This window comes from Vombatus ursinus, unplaced genomic scaffold (genome assembly GCF_900497805.2).
Source record: "Vombatus ursinus unplaced genomic scaffold, bare-nosed wombat genome assembly UNPS02008216.1, whole genome shotgun sequence".
Lineage (NCBI taxonomy): Eukaryota > Metazoa > Chordata > Mammalia > Diprotodontia > Vombatidae > Vombatus > Vombatus ursinus.
The window spans coordinates 242,031-267,387 of record NW_020947994.1 but is presented as its reverse complement, the minus strand read 5'-3'; the positions used below and the strand labels follow the sequence as shown (position 1 = coordinate 267,387).

Below are 25,357 nucleotides of genomic sequence, written 5' to 3'. Positions count from 1 at the left end.
GGGACCCTTTGCTGGCACTGGCACCTAGTGCTATATTCTTAAAGAATTCCCTGGGGCCACTGAGGGATGGATTGACTTTCCCTGGGACAGACAGACACACACAGCAAGTAATGTCCGAGGGAGGAGTTTAAGTCCTGTCGTGGATAAGCATAAGCTAGCTGGTTGTGGAGACAAGAAGACCTAAGTTCAAGTCCTCTTCTGACTTATCCTGGCTTTGAGGTGTGAGCAAGCCGCTGACTTTTCAGTGGTCTAGGCAACTTTCTAAGACTATAAATCTCAGGGAAGGGGCTGAGCTGCACGAGCCGGGGGAGAGCATCACCCAGAAGCTCCCCACTGCACTGAGCTGTCGTGAGTACAGAGAGATTAGTCTAAAATCAAGCCAAGGGCTCAGAAATTTAATTTTTCTTCAAATACAGCTTCAAAATGGGAGCCTTGTAATTCTTATACATTTACAGATACTTGCATTGATGATACATTTGATCATGAAAGTACATATTTTTTCATGAAATCATCTTGTTTCATTTGTTAGTGTCCATTAATGAAATTTACTTTATAAAATGTACTTCAAAGGAATAACGTTGCATTTCTTTAAAAATATCTCAGAAAATTTTTTTTAAATGTTTTGCTATGGTAGGCAAGTCTCACCACAGTTGTTAAAAAATGAGTGAGGATTTGTATAGTTCATCTATTCCACTTTTTGTCAGCTGGCCTCCACAAAGATATTTGTAATTCATATCAAACTAAACATTTTCTCCCAAGAAAACTTTAGTGCAACACACACATATTCACAACCATACATACAAACACGTAATATCCCATTTGTAAGTATGTGTATATAGATTATATAGAATTTTAGGAATATTTAAAGGAATCACATTCAGAGGTAAGAAATATCCTTCAGAAGTCCCAAATTACCAACACACAACATTTTCTAAATTTAACCAAGAGACGTTTACCTTTTTTGTGATAGTTTACATCATATTTTATATACATACATATTTTCACATTAGATATATATTTATACCCAGTTTACAGCTCACAACAACCCTGTGTGCAAAAGTGCAATAATTATCATGCCCATTGTACAGATGAAGAAACTGATGCTGAGAAGTTAAGCTCTTTGCCCAAGCCACGCAATTAAGAATTAACATGACCCAGCATTCATGCCTGGGTGTCCTAAATACCTCAGGCTGCTTTTTATTTGTCTTCTTCTCTCCGCTTTCTCACACTTTGTGTGCAGCAGCCAGAGGAGAAGAGCGTCTTCCAGGAAGAGAGGGAGGTGACCTTGAGCTCGGAAGATGAAAGCTTCTTTGTACAAGTCCATGACGTCTCCCCGGAGCAGCCCCGCACAGTCATCAAAGCTCCCCGGCTCAGCACTGCCCAGGAGGTCATCCAGCAGGTACGCTTCGTCCTTCCGGGTGTTTCCTTCCCACTATCTGAGATGAGGTTGAAGTAAATTATATACCTTAAGGGTTAATTTGATAAATGACAACCTAGCATGATGGTTTCTAATAAGAGATGGAGTGCATCTTATGGAAACTGGAAAGAAGCAGTTTTGGGAAAATCACGAAGTAATGAGGTCCCTGTCACTGGAAATGTTCAAGCAGAGGCTTGATAGCCTTCCATTAGGGATATTGTGGAGGACATTCCTACATCTGATGGGCTATAGTCTGAGGCCCTGTCCACTCTTGGTATTTTATGAATCTGAAATGAAGTGGAGGCACTCAGTCTAAGTGACAGATACCCTGGATTAAGAGACAGAGGCCCTAGTTGAGAAACCTGGCTTTGCTGCTTGCATAACTTTGGGCATGTTGCTTAATCCTTATTCCTCCCCTGTAAAATGAAGGAGGGTCTTTAAACGGGGAGATCTAGAATATGTTCTTATAAGATATTGGTTAGAAACGTGAACAACATCTTGTTTCTCTATTCTCCCCAGAGGCAGCTAGTAAAGCACTAGGTCTGGACACAGGAAGAGCTTTGCTAGCTGTGTGACCCCTGATAAGTCATTCAATCTCTGTTTGCCTCAGTTTCCTCAACTGTAAGATTTGGATAATAGCACCTACTTCCCAGGGTTGTTGAGAGGGTCAGATGAGATAATAATTGTGAAGTGCCTGGTACACAAAAAGTGCTTAATAAAATTGTCCTTCCCTTTTGTCTTTATATCCCCAGGGGCCAACATATAGCACCTTGCACGTAGTAGGTTAGCTATCAACAAGCATTTATTAAGCACCTACTATATACAAGAATTGTGCTAAGCCCCAGGGTTACAAAGAAAGGCAAAAGACAGTCTCTGCCCACTGTGAGCTCTCGGTGTGATGGTGAAGAGAACAGGGTAACAACTATGTACAAACTAGGTATAGACAGAAAAAATTGGAGATGATTCAATAGCAAGTGCTCAATCAGTGTTTGCTGAATTGTTTGTTGAATCTTTACAGACTTTGTGCAAAGCAAAATATTCTTATAGTATTTTGAGCAATCCCAACCCGAGTGATTATGTGCTTCTGGAGGAGGTGCTAAAGGAACCTGCTAACAAGAAATCTTCTACACCCAAGTCTTCTCAGAGGGTTCTCGGAGACCAGGAGTGTGTGTTCCAGGCTCAAAGCAAGTGGAAGGGAGCAGGAAAATTTATTCTTAAGCTGAAAGAGCAGGTTCAGGTAAGCTGTAGAAAAGTATTTTGTGATCCTCCTAAATGTTCAGTGTTGGTAAGTAACTTTGTAATGGAGGTTGAGAACAAGAAGACTTGGGGAGAAAGTTTCTCAGGGAGAGAAACAGTAAGGGGAAGGGAAATACCAAGCTAAGTTTAGTTTTGCCCTTATATAATAACAGAAGTGTAGTGCTCAGGCAGCCCTGTGCTTGTACTGCAGCTGCCCTCACAGACAGGTGAGTGAGGTGACCTTCTCTGGTTCCTGGATCCGCTCCAGAGTCCTCCGCTCCCCCTTCCACCACCAGTAGTCACACTCCTCCGTAGTCTTCTTCCCCAGCTTTGAGTGGTCTCACTTCCCTCCCGAATTTCCAAACATCAGATGGCCAGAGTGAGAGAAGTAAGGCTCCTTACCTAATTCAGGTCAGTGAATGCCTTCAGCATTTGGCCCTGAGCAGTCTTCTTGTAGGGGTTTATGGGATATGCCCCTAGTTTTCCATTAATAGATTGCCCACATTTGTGATAATCTGTGTTCAATTTGGAGACCATTGCTAGTCCCTGCTGCTGTTCCACCTAGAAAGAAAAGATGGAAAACCATTTATTAAACACTTAAGATATGCCAGGCCCTGTGCTGAGTGCTGGCCACACACACGGGAGCGTGCGCACACACACACACACACACACACACACACACACCATACACATGCTCTTCATGGTTATGCATAGAATGTTCATGAAAATGTGTAAAGCGTTAAAGCTAGTCATCTTCTCGAGTTATCTCCTTGTTAAACCTAGGTGGCACAGTGGATAAAGCTCTGGGCCTGGAGTCAGGAAGACCCAAGTTCAAATCCAGTCTCATTTACTAGCTGTGTGACCCTGGGCAGGTCACTTAATCTCTGTCTGCCTCAGTTTCCTCATCTGTAAAAAATCCTGGGAGGTAAGTGCTATTATTATAATAATAGCACTTACCTCCCAGGATTTTTGTGAGGATCAAAGGAGATGATAATTATAAAGCACTTAGCAGTGTCTGGCACATAGTAGACACTATATAAATGTTAACTATCATCACTGTTAACTGTTTTTAGAGAATATACATTTTAGGCAAGTATTTAAACTATTACAAAAGCAAAAAAAACTAAAAAAGTTAAGTATACAGGTTTTTATTTCACTGATGTGCATGATATCCAGTAATATTATGAGTATCAAATATTTCATTTTTACAGTAGCTTCTACATTTGTTATTAGGTTGCCTAACCACTTAAATACACACAAAATATGTAATAAAAATAATTAAAGCAAAAAGCAAGAAACTTTACAAATAATGGAATCTGAGCCATTTCTGCCTTTTTCGTAGTAAATTAACTAAATTAAAACTTTATCTTAAGTAATACTTTTGCAACTGTAATCATAAAGGTGTACATAGTGAGACTATATTCTATGGATATACGTGGTGTGATATGTAGTATCTCTAGGATATCTGTTTCTACCACAAGCATATCGCTACAACCTTCAGGTACTCACAATAACTACATCTGTGGCTAAAACCAGTTATCCCTTACCCTCCCGCCCCCCAAACTATGACAAGCTAATATATGGACAGTTTTCTTTTCTTAGACACAGAAGCTCTTTTAACACTGACCTTATGAAATCACAATGTACTAAAAATACTATGCCAGGCACATAAAACATATATAAAAATGTCATAGCCCCATATTGTCCATCTCAGATAGAAATTTGTAACTCCCTAAATGTTAATTGACTCTATTCCCCTAATGTTAAACATAAAAACCACATGGGAAATATAGATGTCTGAATAGCAGTAGCATAAGCCTGTTATAAATTGTAAATATAACTCTTCATGGGGCAGCATGGATGACAAATGACCTACTGTGTAATCTTAGAGTGAGGCAGGTAGAAGTTGGAGGCTGGTGAATTCTCCCTCCTGCCTCAGCTTCATCTCCTTGAGCGTATGACGTCTGTTCACAACGTCAGGTTGTCTCTTAGTGATTGCATTATTAGTGTGGTGTCTTTGTATGAGTCTTCACTTACTGTCTCAAGTTCAACAATGGCTTCATCAAAAACTGGCTTTCCAAGGAAATGGGCCGCCTCTGGAGAAGCCAGGATGTTATAGAATGAATAGGTGGCTTCTCTTTTGTGCTCATTTAAAATGCCCTTTCTTGTCAGCACCAGCAGCAGCCTCAGTCAGATAACAGGACTGTAATCTCCTTTCATCTTCAAATAGAAAACTTTCCTTTCTGCTTCTGAAGTATTAGAAATTAAGAACTTTGCCAATAGAGAGTGCGCATCATTACAGATCTCTTTTCACTCACTCAGTTTTCTCTCTCTATTTCTTGGGCCATCTTTTTTTTTTTCTCAATACTTTCTGTCTTTTGCTCGGTATTTGAAACAAGCCTCCAAGATGACTTCTGGGCTTTTACAACATTTTTTAAGCAAGAAAAATTATTTTCCTCATTGGATAATTCAGCTCCTTCATCAATTACAGACTTTATACAAGTCATCATGTCATCAGATCTCTTGGGCTGCCCAGCCAGTTTGACCTTCCACACCAGCCCAGAATAAGAGGTCCAAATGAGAGAAGACAATGCATATTAGAGAGTAGTGGCCAGGGTAGGGATGTTTTGGACTAGAAAGTCATAGGGACGGTGAATGAAGATATTGGGCAATTGATTGACCCTTGCTTGAGGCAAGAGGCAGGAAGGAAGATCTGGCATAAAGATGAGGTTGGTCAACAAATTGTAAACTCCTCGAGAGCAGAGACATTTCTGACTTTGAATACTCCTAGAATTCATATACTTTGAATTTCTCCTAGAACAGTACTTTGCACAGAGTAGGAATTAATGAGTATTTGTTTTCCTTACTTGCAGATAAAGATCATGTCACTCCTCTATCCAGGCAACTCAAGTAGTTTCTTATTGCCTCTCAAATTACATGTAAACTCCTCAGCTTAGCTTATAAAGCCCTGTCCGCATTGGCCTTCTCTGTTGCTCACTCATAACACTCCATCTCCCATCTCCATGTCTTTGCACTACCCCCTATCCCTGGAGTAGAATGCCTTTCCAGGCCTGCCTCATAAAATCCCTCTCTTCCTTCAAGATTCAGCTCACCCATCTTCTATGTGAAGTCTTTCTGATCCTCTCAGCTCTTGGAGTGACCTCCCTCTCAGACTACTTGGTTCATCTTTGCATTTGTTCTCTTAAAATTTTTCTGTATGCACACATGAACTTATGTTCTTATTATCTCCCTAGTTAAAATGTAAGCTCCTTACAAGTAAGGATTTTCTTATTTGTTGTGTTTCTGTCCACAGTGTCCAGCCCATAATTGATGCTTAATAAATACTTGATGATTGACTAAATAAGGTATAGGAAGAAATAGACAATAAAACTAATAGTGGGAGTTCTTAGTGTATCTCTTTCACGTGTAGACAAATCTAATAAAAAATAAAGCATTAAGAAGTCAAGGACCTGAAGAGACTTTTAGAAAAGTTAGATGTGATAAATGCCTGGTTTTTATTGAATAGGAATAGAAAAGAATACACATTTCTTAGCTGTACATGGCACCTTTACAAAAACTAACCATATGTTAGGGCATAAAAAAATTACAAAATAAATGCAAAAAGCAGAAATATTAAACATATTCCTTACCACAATCCAGTAAAAAATTCTATTTCATAAAGGGCTGCCGAAGAAAGGATTAAAAATTTAAATTAATGTAATCCTAAAAAATTGGTGTATAAATAACATAGTAAAAACAATAGATATTTTCATCAAAGAAAATTATAATGAGACAACATACCAAAATTTCTGGACTATAGCCAAAGCAGAAAATTTATATTACTAAACACTTTTATCAGCAAATTAAAGAACAGATCAATGAAATTGGGTATATAACTTTAAAAGAATCCTGGAAAACCAACAAAGTAAAAAATAAATACTAGAATAGGGAAATCAGAAAAATCAGACAAGAGGTTAATAAAATTGAAAGCAAAAATAAGGAGCTGATTTAAAAAAAAAAGATAAGCCATTATCTAATTTGTTGTTTTGAAAAAGGACATCTAAATTACCAGTATCAAAAAAGGAGAAAGGAAGATTCACTCCAAATGAAGAAGAAATAAAGTAAATTATTAAAAACTTTTGTCCAATTATTTGGTCAAAAAATGACTACTTAAATAAAATATACTACTTAAATTGAAAATACACAAAAATATAAAATTAATAGGCAAGAAATAGAAAACTTAAATAACCCAATCTAAAAAAAAAAAAGACCTTGAACAAGGCATAAATGAACTCCCAAGGAAAAAAGCTCCAGGATCAGCAAATTATATCGCTCAAAGAAAAATTAATTCCAATATTATATAAACTGTTTGCAAAAATGGGAAAAGAAAGGATTCCTTCTGTGATACAAATATAATCTTTATTCTCAAATCAGGAGAAACAAAATGGAGAAAGAAAATTATAAATTAATATCCCTAATGATTATGAATACACAGAAAAAATTTAATTAACAAAGAGACTACAACAACATATCAAAAAAGATTACGCACTCCAACCAAGTTGCCTTTATGCCAGAATGCAGGGTGAGTTCAATATGGGGAAAACAATAAAAATAAGTCACCATATTAATAACAAGAATAAAAATCATATGATAGGGTTCTCCCTCAAACCCTCCAAAAAAGGGAACTATAGGAAGACCAGAAGGAATCATAGATAAGCAGGACAGCCGAAATTAGATACTGAATTCATTATACACTTAAAAAGAAAAGCAAGCGCTATGTATTGGAAATTCACTGTTTCATATGGATTCACTGTTCCAATAAGGCATGTAGAAATGCTCGTTTTATTTGATGTTTATTAAGTTCAGAATAAAAATAAAATGAAATTTAAATTAAGAAAAAAAATATAGCCTTGTGCTGTTGCTTAAATCATACTATTAGGAAGCAATAGAAACAAAAACATCCATGTGCTCAATGCAGGCCTCTTCCCCCAGTAGATGAGCCTCAAGTGAAAGAGGGATTAGAGTTGTTCTATGCAGCCCCAGAAGGCAGAATCTAGTGGCGATCAGGAAAGTTGCAGAGGAGCAAATTTAGGCTTGATTTAAAATGAAAAAACCCTAACAATTTGAGCTACCCAGAAGTAAAACTGGCTTCCCCAGGAGCTAGTAGGTTCCCTTTCTTTGGAAGCCTTTGAGTGAAGACTGAATGACTGTGAGTCATTCAGAGGAAACGAGTTCGCTTTTGGTCAGTCCTGCAAAAGGCAGCTTTCAGCACATGCACCAAACCAGGCACATAGATGCAGAAATGGTACTCTTGCCACTCTCTAGTTTTTAATCCAACCACTAGATGGCAAGAATTGCTTATGTTTAAAAATGAGCCCTAGCTGCTTCTCCAATTAGCTGTGATGCCTGCTCCCTTTTCCTAATGTTGTCATTGGCATTTCGACCCAGAAAAGATACCTTTTTTCAACCCTGCTCCACTGGGCGTCCCTGAAGGAACACTTGAACTGGGAAATAGTATGGTGCAGGAGGAATAGAAAGAGGAAGGAAAGAAATGAAACTGAACCAGGAGTTAGTTAACCTGAATTGTAGTTACAAGTTTTATGACTTTAGCAACATCACTTTACTTCTATGCATCAAATTCCTCACTTGTATAATGAAGGGTTGGGACTATAGAGATGTCTAAGGTCCCTTCTAGGTCTATGGTGGCTCACATTTATACAGTGTTCTATGATTTACAAAACACTTTCTTCACAATGACCCTATAAGATAAGTAGTATAAATAGCATCATCCAGTTCATTTGGAGAAACAAAATCTCTAGAAGCTCTAATATATCAAGGGAAATAGTGAAAAGAGGTAAGGAGGAAAGGGGAATAGCACTTCAAGACCTCAAACTGTTTTATAAAGTAGCAGTCCTCAAAACCATCTGGTATTTATTAAAAAATAGAGAAGTAGATCAGTGGAACCAACTAGACAAGGTGAATAAAAATAATAGAACTCAATGTTAGATAAACCAGAAAGTATAACTTACTTAGGAAAGAGCTCCCTATTTGGGGGAAAAAATTGATGGGAAAACTGGAAACAGTCCAGCAGAAATTAGGATTAGAGTAACTTCTTACACCATATTCCACAACAAATTTGAAATGGACATATGACCTTAATATTAAGTACCACACCATAAAAAAATTAGAAGAGAGGGGCAGCTAGGTGGCGCAGTGGATAGAGCACCGGCCTTGAAGTCAGGAGGACCTAAGTTCAAATCCGGCCTCAGACCAAACACCCAAACACTTGACACGTACTAACTGTGTGACCTTGGGCAAGTCACTTAACCCCGATTGCCTCACTAAAAAAAAAAAAAATTAGAAGAGAAGCAGTTCATATTGTAGCTATGGACACCAGTACATTCCTAAGCAAGCATGAGATAAAGGCAATTACAAAAGATAAAATAAATAACTTTCATTACATGAAACTGAAAAGCTTCTGCATAAGCAACATTAATGCATCTCAGAAAGGTGAAGCTGTTGATTGGGGGAATTATTTTATCAAATTCTCAGATGAGGGTTTAGTATCTAAGATATGTATACAACTAACAGATACATATAAGACCAACAGCCATTATCCATTAGGTAAGTGGTCAAAGGAAGTGAACAAACAGTTCTCAAAAGAATTATTGCAAACAATTCATAACAATGTGAAAGAATGCTCCGGGTATCCAAAAATTAGAGAAATATAAATCAAAATGGTTCTGAGGTTTCCCCTTACACCCTGCCAACTCACAAAGATGATGAAAGATGGGAAGAGACAATGTTGAAGAGGCTGTAGGAAAATAGGAACATTAATGCATTGTTGGTAGAGCTGTGAATCAGTACAGCCATTTTGGAAAGCAATGTAGAGTACACCAAGGAGGCACTGCTAAGAAGAAAGGGACCACATGCACCAAAATATTTTTAGCAGCACTTTTTGTGGTAGCAAAGAATTAGAAGCAGAGTAAACTTTGCTTATATCAACTGATGAATGGCTATACAAATTGTGATACATGAGTGCAACAGAATATGACTGTGCTGTGAAACATGATCAGTGTGAAGAATGCAGACAAGCACAGAAAGATTCTGATGCAGAGTGAAGAAAGCAGAGCCAGGAACAATACATACAATGACTACAACAATGTAAATGGAAAGAACGACCACAAAACAACAGATGCAAATTTTGCAGAATTATAAAGCGCAGGCATGGCTCCAAAGAATACATACATATTTATGTATGAGAAAACTCCTGCTACACTACTCGAGGTCCACAGGTGTGGCACACTGCATATATTTTCAGACTTTTTTATTGTATTGATCAGTTTTGCTGATTTTCTTTTGTCCCTTTTTCTTCATTTTCTTCTTTAAAATATATTTGTTACATGGGATGGTTCTCTGGTAAAGGTAGGAGGAAAGGATGTGGGGAGAAATTATAGTGATGTAAGAGACAGAAGCCATCAATATAAATTTATTTTTTAAAAATAAATAGTATTGGGGCAGCTAGGTGACACAGTGGATAGAGCACCAGCCCTGAAGTAAGGAGGACCTGAGTTCAAATGTGGCCTCAGACCAAACACTTGACATTTACTAGCTGTGTGACCCTGGGCAAGTCACTTAACCCCAATTGCCTTTTTAAAAAAATAAATAGTATTACTCTTAGATGAAGAAACTGGACCCAATCCTGGCTATTTCTCCCTTCCTAAGCTCAGCAGTCAGGGCTCACTCCTTTCTTTTTCTCCCCCATTACCTAATCCTGTGGCAGTTCAAGCAGAATTGTCATATTTAGCACAGATTTCTAAGGTACTGTCTTCACCTGAAACCCACTGTGATGGCTGCACCCATCTTGAATAAGTCACTCTCTTCCTCTGCCTCTTAGAATCCCTCACTTCCTTCATGTCTCAACTCAAGTACCACCTCCTACAGAAAATCTTTGCTGATTCTCTCTCTCTCTCTCACACACACACACACACACACAAATTGTTTGTGCCCTTCATTCCTACCTTGTAGTTAACTGTCTTGTATTCATTTTGTGTGTGTGTATTTGTTCTTAAAATATTTGTATATGAACATTATCTGCCCCAATAGAATGTCCACTCCTTGAGAGCAGAGATTGTCTAATTTTTTCTCTTATCCCCAGAACCTATCATAGTGCATGGCACATAGTAGGTGCTAAATAATCTCTTGCTGATTAATTCTTCACCCTCACCATTGCACCCTTGTCATAGCTGCAGTAATGCCAGTTGATGTAAACTGGGCTCCCCTAGCTTCAGCTTAGGTATTGGTCTCCACCTGTTGCTCAATCACAGCCCAAGTTGTGAGACTTCTGTATGATCCATAAGCCTTTGGCTCACTTCTAACTCCTAGACCATGTTTTTCAACAAATTGTCTACTGCTGTGCATATCTTTTCATTGAAGTCATTGAATATTAAGGTATAAATTGATTTTATTTGGAGGGTCTTAAGAAGTTCTTGATAAAATTTCTCTACTTCCTCAATCTCAACAACAATGTTGAAACATCAATTAATTATCAATTAATTAATTACTTATCTTTTTGCAAATATTTGTCATGAGCACTGTAATACCAGATGACCAAATGTCAGATGAAATGATGCTTCTTGTTGCCTTTGAATGTATGACAAAAACAGACTCTTTTGTTTACTCCTCTAAGGAAAACCTGTGGCTATTCTTCCATATAGCTACAACTTCTTCTATCTTCCAATCATGCTATAGCAAAAATAGCAAGATGAATAAAATTCAGTTCTTCTAATATTATATTTATTTATTGGTCACATGGCAAGGAGCTCACATTTATAGTATCAGAAACTTAAATTAATATATATAAATGGTCTGAAAAACGGTGATCCTTAGCACCATCTGTCCTCTTTTCTGCCCCTTTTACCACTATCACTATAGAAACAAAAGGAAACTACTCAGGACTGAAAACCATTTTTGTTTTTCTGTGTTTCATCAATTGCCATGCCCCAAACAATCCATCGCCAAGTGACTAGATTACTGCTGATGAGTTTGTCCAGACTTCGTGAGGCTGGTAGTCAGAAAACAAACATAATCTGCTTCCAAGACCATACTCAAAGATTTTTCAGTATGGTAGACTTTCCAGAGCATAGAAAATCCAGGATCACTTCCATGAAAGGGGTTTGGGAGTAGGAAAGCACCCCAGGACATAAACAAAAACACAAAATGGCCATTGTTGTGTGCCCCTTCCTTCCACTTCCTCATTGACGGGGTGGCATAAAGGGAGGCAGTGAATTCTAAGAATCATACCATTCTTAGACTACCTACAAATGTTCATTTAACTGTTGGTACTTTAAATAGGATCTCTGTCCACAACCAGTGGACTGAAGTACTGGAGGAACTGAAACACATCCAACTTGGAAAGCAGTTCTTTAGTTTAAAAAAGCACATCCTCAGGGGTCCCTGGTGGTGTCCAAGCTGCTGAGCTAATCGGATATCCTTTAGCAGGATATGAGAAAAATGCCATTCTTCATATTCATATGATTCAAACCACATTTCACTAAAAGAATGTCAGAATATTTCCCCTACCAACATGGAATGATTGTATTTTAAAAATTAATTTTAGAGTGATGAGCATTTTTATTTTACTTTCTAAGGTTGGGTGTTATGGTTTGTTTTTTTTTTCAGGCAGCTCGTGATGATAAAAGAAAAGGCATTTCCTTTGCTAATGAACTTAAGAAATTTACGAAGTCTAGTAAGCAGTACCGAGGATTCACGTCATCCTCTCAGCTTTCAGTAGCAGAAAGTGTCCAGGTGAAAGAAGAAAAACTTGTGAGCAGCTTCTCTTCTAATGATGCGATGGACCATCACCCATGAGCACCTTCAGTTTGTCCCATCCAGGTACGATCCCAGATTTACTGCCCTCATACTAAAGCAAGGCCCTTTAATAAGCTTCTAAGGCGCAGCTCGTACTGTGTCCTTTCTTTCTGTCAAGAAAAGGACAACAAGCAGAACTAATTCTCATAAATGTAAGTAAGAAAATGCACCACAAGAAATTACTGCCTATGCCATCGTCCTTGAAGTAAACTCTGAGGCTGCACAGATGAGCCATCTAGTTTAACCATTCCGATTAATACTGGCCTAAAGGGAACAGGACAGACTGAGTAGCTCCCACACTAACTCTCTGTGAGACTTTGAATAAGTCACTTCACCTTCCAATTCTATGTCCTTTGCTGAAAAAGGAGATGATGGCTGAACCCCCGTTAACATCCTATTCTTTTTTTTTTTTAAGTCTTATGGATCCCTTTGATTCTCATGCCAATTTTTAATTTTTTTCCAATTTCCTCCACTCCTTAACTCTATTCTTAGAGCTTCATTACAGACTATTAGCTCTTCTGTTAGCTTCTGTGGCAGGGTCAATGGAGGAATAGAGACTGATGTCTCCTAGGCGTGGCTTCTGGTTTCATGGCTTTCTGTTGTGTTCTATGGAAGTCAGAATGGCATATTAGATAGTGATAGATTGAAGAGCCTGAGTTCAAATCCTGCCTCTGACTGGGCAAGTCATTTAACATTTCTCAACCTCAGTTTTCTCATCTATAACATAGGGATAATTTATGCTACCCATTTGCTGACACAGAGGTGATGGAGTTGGGACAGAATGAGCCTTTTTTTTTTTTTTTTTGGATGTGGCCAATGCAGGCGTTTGTTTTGTTTGACTACACATTTGTTACAAGAGTTTCCCCCCTCCCCCGAGGGTCAAAGAGCAGAGGTAGGAGGGAGAGAAAATAACTTTTTGTTCACTAAAAATACAATATAATAAAATGGGGATGATACCTATAGCACTTACCTCCCAGGATTACTGTGAGTACCAGTTCAGTTCGCATGCATTTATGATGATTTATTAGGTATCAGGCACCATAGGAGGCCCTGGCATATAAAGCCCAGAAGTAAACCATCCCAGCTCTCAAAGAGTTTATGTTTTCTAAATCAGAGACAATAATATATGTAACAAACCCTTAAAGCTCTATGTAAATGTGAGTTATTATCATCATACAGTGATCTAACTTCAGACATACCCCTTGCCTTTACTATGTCTACTATCTGTTTCATTTTCCCTCCAGAACCTGGACATCCAACATGCTGCCCATAAGCAAATTGTGTTCTCTTGAGATTATTAGGAGGAAAAGTTTTAATCTAATTACATAATACACATGAGAGAAGTTTATGGCGTCTAACCACCTAAAATTTCTGGCTCTGAGACCAAATCCTGTGCAATATATGGGACCCCCAGCCCTGTGAAGTTGCAGTCTTTTTCATAAATCTGCTGAAATCAGATCAGAACACCACCATCAGGGATGCACAATGGGGCAAGTCCTGACGGAATGCACCTCTTCGTTTTCACAAATATTTGGGTCTTTTAAATACTGCTAGACTCATTGACTTGATCAGAATTGATCAGTGACTAAATCCTTCTTCAGTTTACTTATTTATATTATATAGTAGTTACAGCAATCCAGTGGAGTATAATTCTGCATTTTGGTATGAATGAAATTTTTTGGAATGTTTTTAGATTACATCCAAAAATCCATATTTTAAATAGCTAACATAATTTTTTACCACTTCCTGAATAAATATTTTAGGCAAATTACATGCATGGATTTCTGTTCACATGGCTAAATATTTTTTTTAAAAACTACACTTCTGCTATAGAAATTTAATTTTTCAACAGAAGAAAATGTAGCTTTACAATTCATGAATCCTTTTAAGATTGTCGTTTCCTCACTTGTCTGACGGATTTCTTTTTTTTTTTTTAATTTACTTCGTATTTTCCCCAATTACATGTAAAAACAATTGTTAACATTCAATTTTAAAACTTTGAGTTCCAAATTCTCTCCCTTCCTTCCTCCCCACCTCCCCTCATTGAGAAGGCAAGCAATTTGATATCGGTTATATATGTGTGGTCATGCAAAACATTTCCATATTATTAATGTTGTAGAAGAAAACAGACAAAAAAAACTCAAGAAAAATAAAGCAAGTTTAAAAAGTATGCTTCGATCTGTACTCCAGCACCATTAGTTCTTTGTCTGGGGATGGATAGCATTTTTCATCATAAGTCCTTCAGATTTGTCTTGGAGCATTGTATTGCTGAGATATCTAAGTCATTCACAGCTAATCATCTTACAATATTGCTGTTACTTTATTCACTTTGCATTAACTCACATAAGTCTTTCCAGGTTTTTCTCAGAGCATTCTGCTTATCATTTCTCATAGGACAATAGTATTTCATCACAATCACATCACACAATTTGTTCAGCCATTCTGCAACTGATGGGCATCTCCCCAATTTCCAACTCCCTGCCACCAGAAAAAAGCTGCTATAAATATTTCCATACATATAGGTCCTTTTTCCTTTTGTTTTTTATCTCTTTTTGGATACAGATCTACTACTGGTATTGCTAGGTCAAAGGGTATGCAGGGTTTTATAGCCCTTTGGACATAGTTCCAAATTGCTCTACAGAATGGTTGAATCAGTTCACAACTCCACTTACAATGCATTACTGTCTCGTTTTTCCCATATCCTTTCCAAAATTTGTCATTTTCCTTTTCTGTCCTATTAGCCAATCTAATAGGTATGAGAAAGTACCTCAGAATTATTTTAATTTGCATTTATCCAATCAATAATGAGTTGGAGCATTTTTCATATGGTTCTGACTAGCTTTGATTACTTCATTTGAGAACTGTTCATATCTTTTGGTCATTTATCAACTGGCGAATGGCTCTTATTTTTATAAATTTGACTCAGTTCTCTATATGTTTGAGAAATGAGGCCTTTATCAGAGAAAATTGCTTCAAAATTTTTCACAGTTACTATTGCTAACTGTATTTCCCTCCATCCTATTTCTCCCTGTTTATTCTATTCTCTCTTTTTACCCTGTCCCTCCTCAAAAGTGTTTTGTTTTGGACTACCCTTTTATCACCACCCTTCTCTTATCCCCTTCCCCTCCTTTCCTGTAGGGTAAGATAGATTTCTATACCCAATTAAGTGTGTGTGTTATTCCCTCTGTGAGCCAATTCCTGATAAGAGTAAGGTTCACTCACTTCCCCTCACCTTCCCCCCTTCCCCTCCAATGTAAAAGCTTTTTCTTGCCTCTTTTATGTTAGATAATTTACCCCATTCTACCTCTCCCTTCTCTTTCTCCTAGTTTATTCCTCTCTCACCCCTTAATTTTATTTTTTTAGATATCATCTCTTCATATTCAGCTCACACCTGTGCCCTCTACCTATATATATACTCCTAACTGCCCTAATAATGAGAAAGTTCTTATGAGTTACAAGTATCATCTTCCCATGTAGGAAAGTAAACAGTTTAACTTTATTAAGTCCCTTATAATTTCCCTTTTCTGTTTACCTTTTTATGCTTCTCTTCAGTCTTGTATTTGGAAGTCAGATTTTCTATTCAGCTCTGGTCTTTTCATCAAGAATGCTTGAAGGTCCTCTATTTCATTGAATATCCGTTTTTTCCCCTGAAGGATTATACTTAATTTTGTTGGATAAGTGATTCTTGGTTGTAATCCTAGTTATTTTGCCTTCTGGAACATCATATTCCAAGCCCTCTGATCCTTTAATGTAAAAACTGCTAAATCTTATGTTACCCTGAGTGTGACTCCACCATACTTGAATTGTTTCTTTCTGGCTGCTTGCAGTATTTTCTCCTTGACCTGGAATTTGGCTATAATATTCCTAGGAGTTCTCATTTTGGGATCTCTTTCAGGAGGTGATCAATGGATTCTTTCAATTTCCATTTTACCCTCTGGTTCTAGAATATCAGGACAGTTTTCCTTGATAATTTCTTGAAGATAATAGCTAGGCTCTTTTTGTCTATCATGACTTTCAGGTAGTCCAATAATTTTTAGATTATATCTTATGGACCAGGTCAGTTGTTTTTCCAGTGAGATATTTCACATTGTTTTCTGTTTTTTCATTCTTTTGGTTTTGTTTTATTGTTTCTTGATTACTCAATAAGTCATTAACTTCCATTTGCTCCCTTCTGATTTTTAAGGAATTATTTTCTTCAGTGAGCTTTTGTACCTCGTTTTCCTTTTGGCCTGTTCTACTTTTTAAGGAATTTTTTTCTTAAGTGAATTTTTGTGCCTCATTTTCCATTTGGCCAATTCTGCTTTTTAAGGTATTCTTCTATTCGTTGGCTTTTTGGACCTCTTTACCATTTGGCCTGGCCTTTTTTTTGGGGGGGGGGGTTGGTTAGGCAGTGGGGTTAAGTGACTTGCCCAGGGTCACACAGCTAGTAAGTGTTACATGTCTGAGGCTGGATTTGAACTCAGGTCCTCCTGAATCCAGGGCCTGTGCTTTATCCACTGTGCTACCTAGCTACCCCACTAGTCTGTTTTTTAAGGTGTTATTTTCTTCAGTATTTTTTTGTGTCTCCTTCACCAAGCTGTTGACTCTTTTTCATGATTTTCTTGCATCATTCTCATTTTTCTTCCCAATTTTATCTCTACCTCTCTTACTTGATTTACAAAATCCTTTTTGAGCTCGTCCCTAGCCTGAGACCAATTTATGTTTTTCTTGAAGGCTTTGGATGAAGGAGCTTTGACTTTGTTTTCTTCTGAGTGTGTTTTGATCTTCCTTGTTACCACAGTAACTTTCTATGGTCGGAATTTTTTGTCGTTTGCTTATTTTCCCAGCCTATTTCTTGACTTTTAACTCTTTGTTAAAGTAGGGCTCTGCTTCCAGGGTGGAGGGCACACTGTCCTAAGCTTCAGGGATTTTGTGCAGCTGTTTTAAGAGATACTTCTAGGGACCTGTAAGTTTTCAGTTCTTCCAAGGTGGTATGATCTAAGGAAAGGTGTGTTTACTACTCTGCTGAGCTGTGCTCTGGTCTGTGAGTGACCACAAGCACTCTTCTGCCCTGGAACTGTGGTGAGGGTTCTGCCCCCTTCCACTGTGCCCGCAGGCTCTGCTGTGCTAGTGCTCCTTCTCACCCTGCGACTGCCACCCAGGACTGTGACCCAGATCTGAATAGAGGCAAAGCAACAGAATCCTGCCTCTGTGCTAGCAAAGAGATCCCTGTGATCTTCTTACCGTCTGGGCTGAGAGCTCTGGCTGCTGATTCAGTCACTCCCCAGGCCTGCTCCTGGTTTGCTGGGCCTGGGGCTGTGCTGGTGCAGCCAGTGCTGCACTGTGCTCCATTCTCACCCAGGTGTGACAGATCATTCCTGCTGACCTTCTAAGTTATCTTTGGCTAGAAAATTGTGTCATCCCATCCTCTTGTGGGTTCTGCTGCTCCAGGAATTGTTTTATGGCATTATTTAAAAGTTTTTGGAAGGGTTTTAGGGAGAGCTCAGGTGAGTTGCTGCCTTTTCTCTGCCATCTTGAAGGCTCCACCTCCTAACATTCCTCTGATTTCTCTTTGTAATATCTTCACCAGAACTTCTCCATTCTATTTCTTCAGTATATCACACATCTGTTCCCTTCCCTCTACTCATAGGGCCCTGTGGTAAGAGCCCTGGACATGGAGTCAGGAAGCACTGAGTTCAAATGTGGCCTCAAACACTTCTAGCTATGTAATCCTAAGCAAGTCACTTAATCTCTGTCAGTCTTGGTTTCCTCATCTGTAAAATGGGGATAATATTAGCACCTACTGTTGTGAGGATCTAATGGGATAACATGAAAAATGCTTTGCAAACCTTAAAATATTATAGAAACGCTAGGTCATCATAGTAATGTAGAGAATTCCCTTTGAGGAAGCTCTTTCTAATGCAGATCCGGCCTCTCTCAGTTCTTCTCTTCCTTCAGATCTCAGTTGAGGAGCCATCTCTTCCAAGGGGTCTTCCCTTATTTCTTCTGTTAGTGCTCTGTCCTTTCTGACGTTGCCTTGACTTCACTTATCTCTGTAGATCATAGGATCATAGATATAGGGCTAGGAAAGACCTCAAAGACCATCTGTCCAACTCCCTCCCCAAACTGAGGCCAAGTGAATTGCTGGAGGTCAGAAGGCTAGTAAGTATCTGAAACAGGATTTGAACTCAGGTCTTACTGACTCTGGAAGCTTTGTGCACTGTGGCGCCCCCTCGCTGCCTCCTTGATAGACTTGTTTTTGTGTCTCCACCACCTACCACACCATGATTTCGTAAGTATAGAGAGATTCTAGGCAAGGAGATCCCTACCATCAGGGCGGGTTGGCAGCTGCTCACATAGCAGGCGGGTGCCCGTGGGAGAACTCGAATACAGAATTTGTTGACTCTAAGGCCAGCTCTATCCATTAGAGCTAGTTGACGGAATGTTGAAGGGATGGAGTCGGGACGCACAGAAGGCAAGAGAGGCTGTTGCTGACATCTGGCCACAACCCATTTAAAAGAAATAGCGCAGTTGCAAAGAATGAACCACAGGGGTTGAACAAGGCCAAACTGCTGAGCACGACGACTCTCAGGACCATGGGCCCCCCCAATGACCTTCTGACAGAATCGAGGGTCTCATTATAATGAACTGTGTTTTCTTAAAGCTTCTGGCCTGCCATGTCCATTCAGTTAGAAAGTCCACCTCTTAAACAGTGTGTCTCCTCATTGCCACGTGCACAGATGACTGCCCCCTTGTGGAGGATGACAAGACCAGAGGGTCTCTCTTTCACACTTTGGTGCTTACCCGCCCTCCTTGCAGCTGCATCCCTGGTGGTCTCGGGCACAAACTCCACTTTGCCTGCTCTGTGCCTTCTCGTGCTTTGCCCGTTGGCCAACACGCCTGCTCCCTGGACTCAATCAGCATCTAGTAGGTGCCAGAGGATTTAAGGCAAAAATGGAACAACCCTTGCCCTTGAGGACCTTGCTACATCCTGTCATAGAGATGGGAATGAGCATGTATTAAACACCTACTGTGTGCCAGGCACTGTGCTACACACTTTACAAATCTCTCATTTGAGCCTTACAACACCCTTAGGAGGTAGGTGCTATTACTGTCCCCATTGTACAGTTGAAGAAATAGGCAGACAGGTTAAGTGACTTGCTCAAGATCACATAGCTGACGTTAGGCCAGATTTGAACTCAGCTCTTTTTAACCCCAGGCCCGATACACTATCCACCGTGCCACCTACCATTGAAGTAGATGCAAAGTATATACCAAATAAATACAGGGTAATTTTGAGTGAAGCTCCAGAAGTCAAGGAGGGGATACAGTGTTTGAGCTTGGAAGGAAACTAGAGCTTCTTAGGCAGAGGGGAGCACAGCCTGGGCAAAGGCCTAGAGATGAGAGATGTCATGTGTGAGGAATAAGAAGGCTGGTTTAACTGGACTCTTGGTGCACCCAGAAAGGCAGGTTGGAACCAATTTGGGAAGCAGAAGAGTATACAATTGGGTGTTAGGGAACCGTTTGTTGAATGGGGTAACGTGGTCAGAAGTGTTTTAAGAAAATCACTTTGGTACTAGTGTGGGGATGGAAGGGCAGGCAGAAGACAGTTGAGACGGCTCTGAGATGATGAGGGCCTGACTTAGGGTGGTGGTTATGTGAGAGGAGAGAAAAGCATCAATTCAAGAGATGTTTTGGAGGTAAAATCAACAAACTTTAACTGGCTGAGGGTAGGGGGTAAAGAAGAGGGAGGGAAGAGTTGAAGATGATTTGGAGGTTTCAGAGTTGGGCAACTGGATAGAGGGTGGTGCCCTCAGCAGAAAGAGCTAAGTGTAGGAGGGGTGAGTTTAGGGGAATTGAAGACAGACATGTTTTAGACATGCCATCTGCATGGCAAGGAGTGAACCCACTGGGGGCTGATGAAGTCACCAACAAGAGCAGAGAGAGAAGGCCCAAAACAGTCCTGAGACCCACCTTCAGTTAGGGGGCAGGAGACGGGTTCTAATCCCACAAAGGGCCATCTTGGCAGAACCATAACCATCTTTTCAACCCCACCTCTACAGGGTATCTCCTCCCTTAGCCGTTCCCTGCCTCCTCAGTCCACAGCAGCCTCTCTGAGACATGATTTTACCATCTCTTCTCTGTGTGCTGCCTGCCTCACAGGGGTCAGATGAGACGTGAGCCTTACTTTGAAGCACGTACTTAAAATCCAAGGCATTTTAACATTTCCTAGTGTTTCTGGGCCTTCATCTTTCATCACATTGAATTGTAGGCGCAGTGCCCTTCCTACGTGGATAAAACGAAATCAAGAAGCAGACAGCTGGCAGTACATGGGCAGTTTCGGAATGGAGACTTTCTCCTAGAGACAGCATTGGCTTCTTGCTGCCTGGTCCCCCTCCGTCTTCCTGAGGACGGCCTGTGCAGGTCAGCAGGACATCTGGCCCTGTGCCACAGGTTACAATCATCAGAGAAAGGACCATGCTCCTTACACTTTCCTTGACGCAGAGAAGTGGATTTAGAGAATATCGATGTCTGTCATGTACAATGTTTGACTATGTGGCATTGCTCGGCATTGCAAATGTGAACATGGCTTTTAGAATGAGAGACTTGTACAGAGTAGCCTTTGCGGGAGGCCAGATTCAGAGGTTCAAGGCTGCTGCAGTGAGCCTGGCTTCCCTGCAGGTTGTACTCTCGGTCTTGGTCAAAGTTCCTTTTCTGTGTCGGAGGGAGTGACAAATACATTGAGTACATTTCACTGAATGTCTCACTGTTCCATTCCCTTTCTTTCTAGTTTATTCTCCCAAAATCTTAGATGGTGTAGAACACTAATTAATTTAACATATCTACTGACCTCTTGACAAAAGGAACTTAATTTTTAGCAAAATTAGTTTTTCAACTCTGTGTTTAAAGTAAAATTATTTATTTTATTGACCCAATGTATGTACTGACATTGTAGTGATATATTTATTATTCATGGGCTTTTGTATCTTCTTCATATTAGAAAAGTATTATTTAGGGTTTCTCTTAGAAAATTTCCTAATAAGAAAAACCATATTCTGAACATTCGAAATTTGCCAAAATAACACAAAAATTGTTTCAATACCACTTCAGAAAACATAGCAAACATTTATCCATGACATAGTTTAAAGTTAAATATAAATTTTGAAACTTTTGCTATAGAACATCAGCAACCGATACATTTTTTTCTGAATCCAAGAAGAGAAAATCAAGGCATAGCTTGACCTTCGTGCATGCTGTCAAGCAGAAATTTGTATAATTTTGCTTTTCCTATTGACTCCATTCTAATTTAAAAGAAGTGTCCCTACAGGAAAAAAGGCAACAACGTAGACCATTAAAATGACGCTTCAGAATCCCAATCTTCTCATCAGAGTGCTCTGCATTTGTCAGCCCTCAATATAGTCTCCAGACACTTACCTCTCCTACATAATCCTTACAAGAGATTAGGACAGCAGACTGTCAGTCCCCGTGTCCTCTGCACATTCATTCAAAGAGTAAGTTATCAAAATGTTTCAGTCACAGCTGAATTCCCTCTTGTGGGTCATCCACCCTGACTCCATGAACTGTGAAGGCTGAATCAGCCAAACTGGTTCTTGTCCACCTGGAGAAGACAACAGCACCTTCTGTTTACACAGTGCTCTTCTTATAATCCCATCAGGAAGTGACAGATCTGTTATCTTCATTTTTAGGCAGAGGACTCAGACAAGGGGTGAGTCTGCAGTCCCACCAGGCCCAGCTACTTCCCTCTTTAGCTGGGGGAGGGGGGAGGATGAGTTTTTCCAGGTTTCTGTTTTAGAAGTAAAATTATTTATTGACCCAAGGTACATGGTGACACTGTAGTAATATTTATTACATATGGCTTAATTTTGGCTCCATTTGGGGACAGAACCAACTATAGCAGTTCAATGGTACAAAATATATACACGTTCACATATACTAGTCACATCAGATGCTAACTTTGTAACATAAAAAGGGATACTACCTATTCCTTAAAATACATCCCTCATCAGAGAACTCTTATCAAACTTCATTAAGTAGTAACTAAAGCTGTTAGTTCAATTCCAGTCATTGCTTATTAGTATTTGTAGGGGACTCATTATCTGATATGTGGTGTTCACTATATGCAGTACCCCTATAGTTTCCTAATAGTTTTGTGGAGTGGTGGTTTGGTTTTTTTGTTTGTTTTGGGGGTTGGGGGTCACAAAGGAAATGTGTACATCTAAGTTAATCTATCTAGATTCTTAAACTGACTAAATGTAAAAGCAAAATTGTACCAAGTATTTGAACAGTAAAGTCAACTGCTATCCCTTTTCCATTTAATGATGTTATACTTAGAGTCTATGTACTAGTTGAAGAATAGGGCCTCTAATGTTTGTTGTAAGTTACTTAAAAATGTCACATTGTAAATCAAGATGTTTTTTCTTCCTATGGATGATGCCAGAACTTGAGTGGGTCTGTGTTTTCATCCTAATAGGAATTTGGGTCACAGGCCTATGTGAGGTGTGAGCAAATAAGAAGAAAGTGAACATAAAGACAAGTGGACTCTTAAGAAAATCACCACAAAGCCATAACCACGTGCAAAACAATGAAGGCCAAATCTGAGTAAGGCCTTAGTTTCAAGGATCATGTACAAGTCCATAAAGAAAAATGTTTGTGTATGCGTCCTCTCTTGAGGCTAGTTTTGCTTTTCAAATGACAAATGGTCAGGAAGCACAGGAGAGCCTTTTATGGAATCAAAGCCTCTCTGGAAACTCCTCATTAAATCCTAGGCCACAAGTAGTACATCTGTAGCACTGGGGACACTGCCTGACTCCTCCTATTTTCCACGATTTGTGCTTAAAAGAAAGTTTTCCCCAAATGATTTAATCACACTTTTAAAAAAAAGCTAAATATTTAACAAAATTCTTAAACTTCTTGTGCTAATTTAATCAAAAGGAAGTCACTGACAGTCATTTGCCAGGAACTTTCCTTGATGCTTGTGGCTGACTAGCACCACCCCCTTCCCCTTCCAGTTTTTCATCTTCAACAATGAAATGGTCTGTGATGAACAAACACCTTGTGCCTACTGCCCACCCTCACCCCCCAAAAAAAGACTAGAGGGTATTTTTTTCTTACAAAAATCCAAAGTTTAATGCATTCATCAAGTGTGTCACTGGTCCAAGAACATTAACAACATTAACACTACAAATAAGCATCATAGGATGAAGGAACTTTCCATTTCCCCTCAAATTACTCATCAGAAATGAAAATGGTATATAGTATTCCATTTCAATACTTCTCTTTTTAGTATATTACTAACAGTTCCAGGATACCTTTATTTCAAGATAATTCTTACATGGTAGGGCAGTTCAAATGCAATGCCAGGTCAGCTTTTAATTTCCATGTTGGAAAACAGTGGGATTTATATTATCAGTCCTCCACTCTAGCCGAGAATCTTCCTGAGCTGTTGACTGTGCCCATCCTCCCAACTTATCCAGATCCTACACCCATCCTTCAAGGCTCACCTCCTCTATGAAGCCTCTCCCTACAATAATTTCTCACTCACCTGAAGTCAATTCAACTTCACAGACCATTAAGTATCCTCTATATATGTGAAATGTACTGTGCTCAGATACCCAAGGATGCAGTCTCTGGCCTCAAAAGGGCTTACATCCTACTAGAATATAAATGTATCACTAGGTCTTGTTCATACTTCTCACTTATACTTAAGAGCAATGCTTTACATCATTATCTGGTTCACATCAAAGTGTTTTAACAATATTTTAGGCTTCCTAAGGGCCAGATCTTACAATTGTGTATCTTTCCCTTTGTACGAGGCACTGGCCTATGCTCATAACAGGTGCTCGACCCTTACTGAACAGAACAATTAAGGTGGTTTCAGAACACAGCCTCTCTACACTTAAATATGTTAATAGTTATCACCTATTATTTTGCTGTAATCCTTATTTTGACAACTCATAGAGTATTCAGAGTGATACCAGTTAGACAACACTGTACTCCCGGTGTACATCTCAAAACATGTCACACACAAAGTGCATCCACTAGGCTTTAGACAGTTGGGAAATTTCCGTACATTGAATCTTCTATTAAATTTTAAAACTGATTTTTCACCTTATCTGTTTTCTGCCAATTTGAAGTACAACTGTATATGTATATGTTTGAAAAATAAATGGTTTGTGATGTCTGTTGGCCTCTTCTCTCTGTCTGATACAGCAAGATGTTCCATTCCCCTATGGAACTGTTTATGGGCTTAGATTGACTTTCATAAATGAGCTGTTATGCAAAGCTGTACATTAATGAAATATTTTTAATACAGTCTATCTCTTTTTCCATTAATTTCCAATACAAAATTAGGATATTCTCATTGAAAAACTTTATTATTAAATAAAAATATATTAATAAATCATAAAAATACTGAAACAAACTCAGAAATGGATTCTCCAAACAGGGTTAAGTGAATAAGGAAGCTTCTGACATTTTATTACTCACATGTTTATTATTCCAAGAAATACGAGATCTGAAACTCAAAAGAGGATGAAAGTGGACTGGTTCCTTCCTATGGCTCTGTAATAAGGAGGAATCTTTTGCAGATTGTTTACTTTCTCAACTTGCATGTCACAAAAAAGTCAAAGAATCTGGTTATTTGAGGAAATACGCTGTAATCAAATCATCAAAGCACTTACAATGAACCAGGATTAAAAAAACAAACCAAAACAAAAATAGCTGCCCACACAGCTTCCACCTCTCTAACAACTAGAAAGCTATGTGTATTCCACAACATAGATCATTTGCTAGAGGCTGGGTCAGTGATTCACCAGCCCACACAACAGTGCAAAT

The 25,357-nt window shown here is 39.1% G+C and overlaps 1 protein-coding gene across 1 annotated transcript in view; it reads left to right on the top strand.

Annotated features, from left to right (window-relative positions):
• The window catches only part of LOC114034138 (1-phosphatidylinositol 4,5-bisphosphate phosphodiesterase epsilon-1-like), a gene marked incomplete at its 5' end in the record, with an annotated part of 125,605 nt that extends 100,901 nt beyond the window's left edge, over positions 1-24,704 (top strand). The window contains 4 exons of the mRNA XM_027849740.1: positions 1,241-1,399; positions 2,436-2,654; positions 12,335-12,547; positions 20,775-24,704. Of these exons, the coding sequence (XP_027705541.1) occupies positions 1,241-1,399; positions 2,436-2,654; positions 12,335-12,523 (567 nt within the window). The remainder of the gene's footprint in view (positions 1-1,240; positions 1,400-2,435; positions 2,655-12,334; positions 12,548-20,774) is intronic.
• Positions 24,705-25,357: the final 653 nt, after the last annotated feature.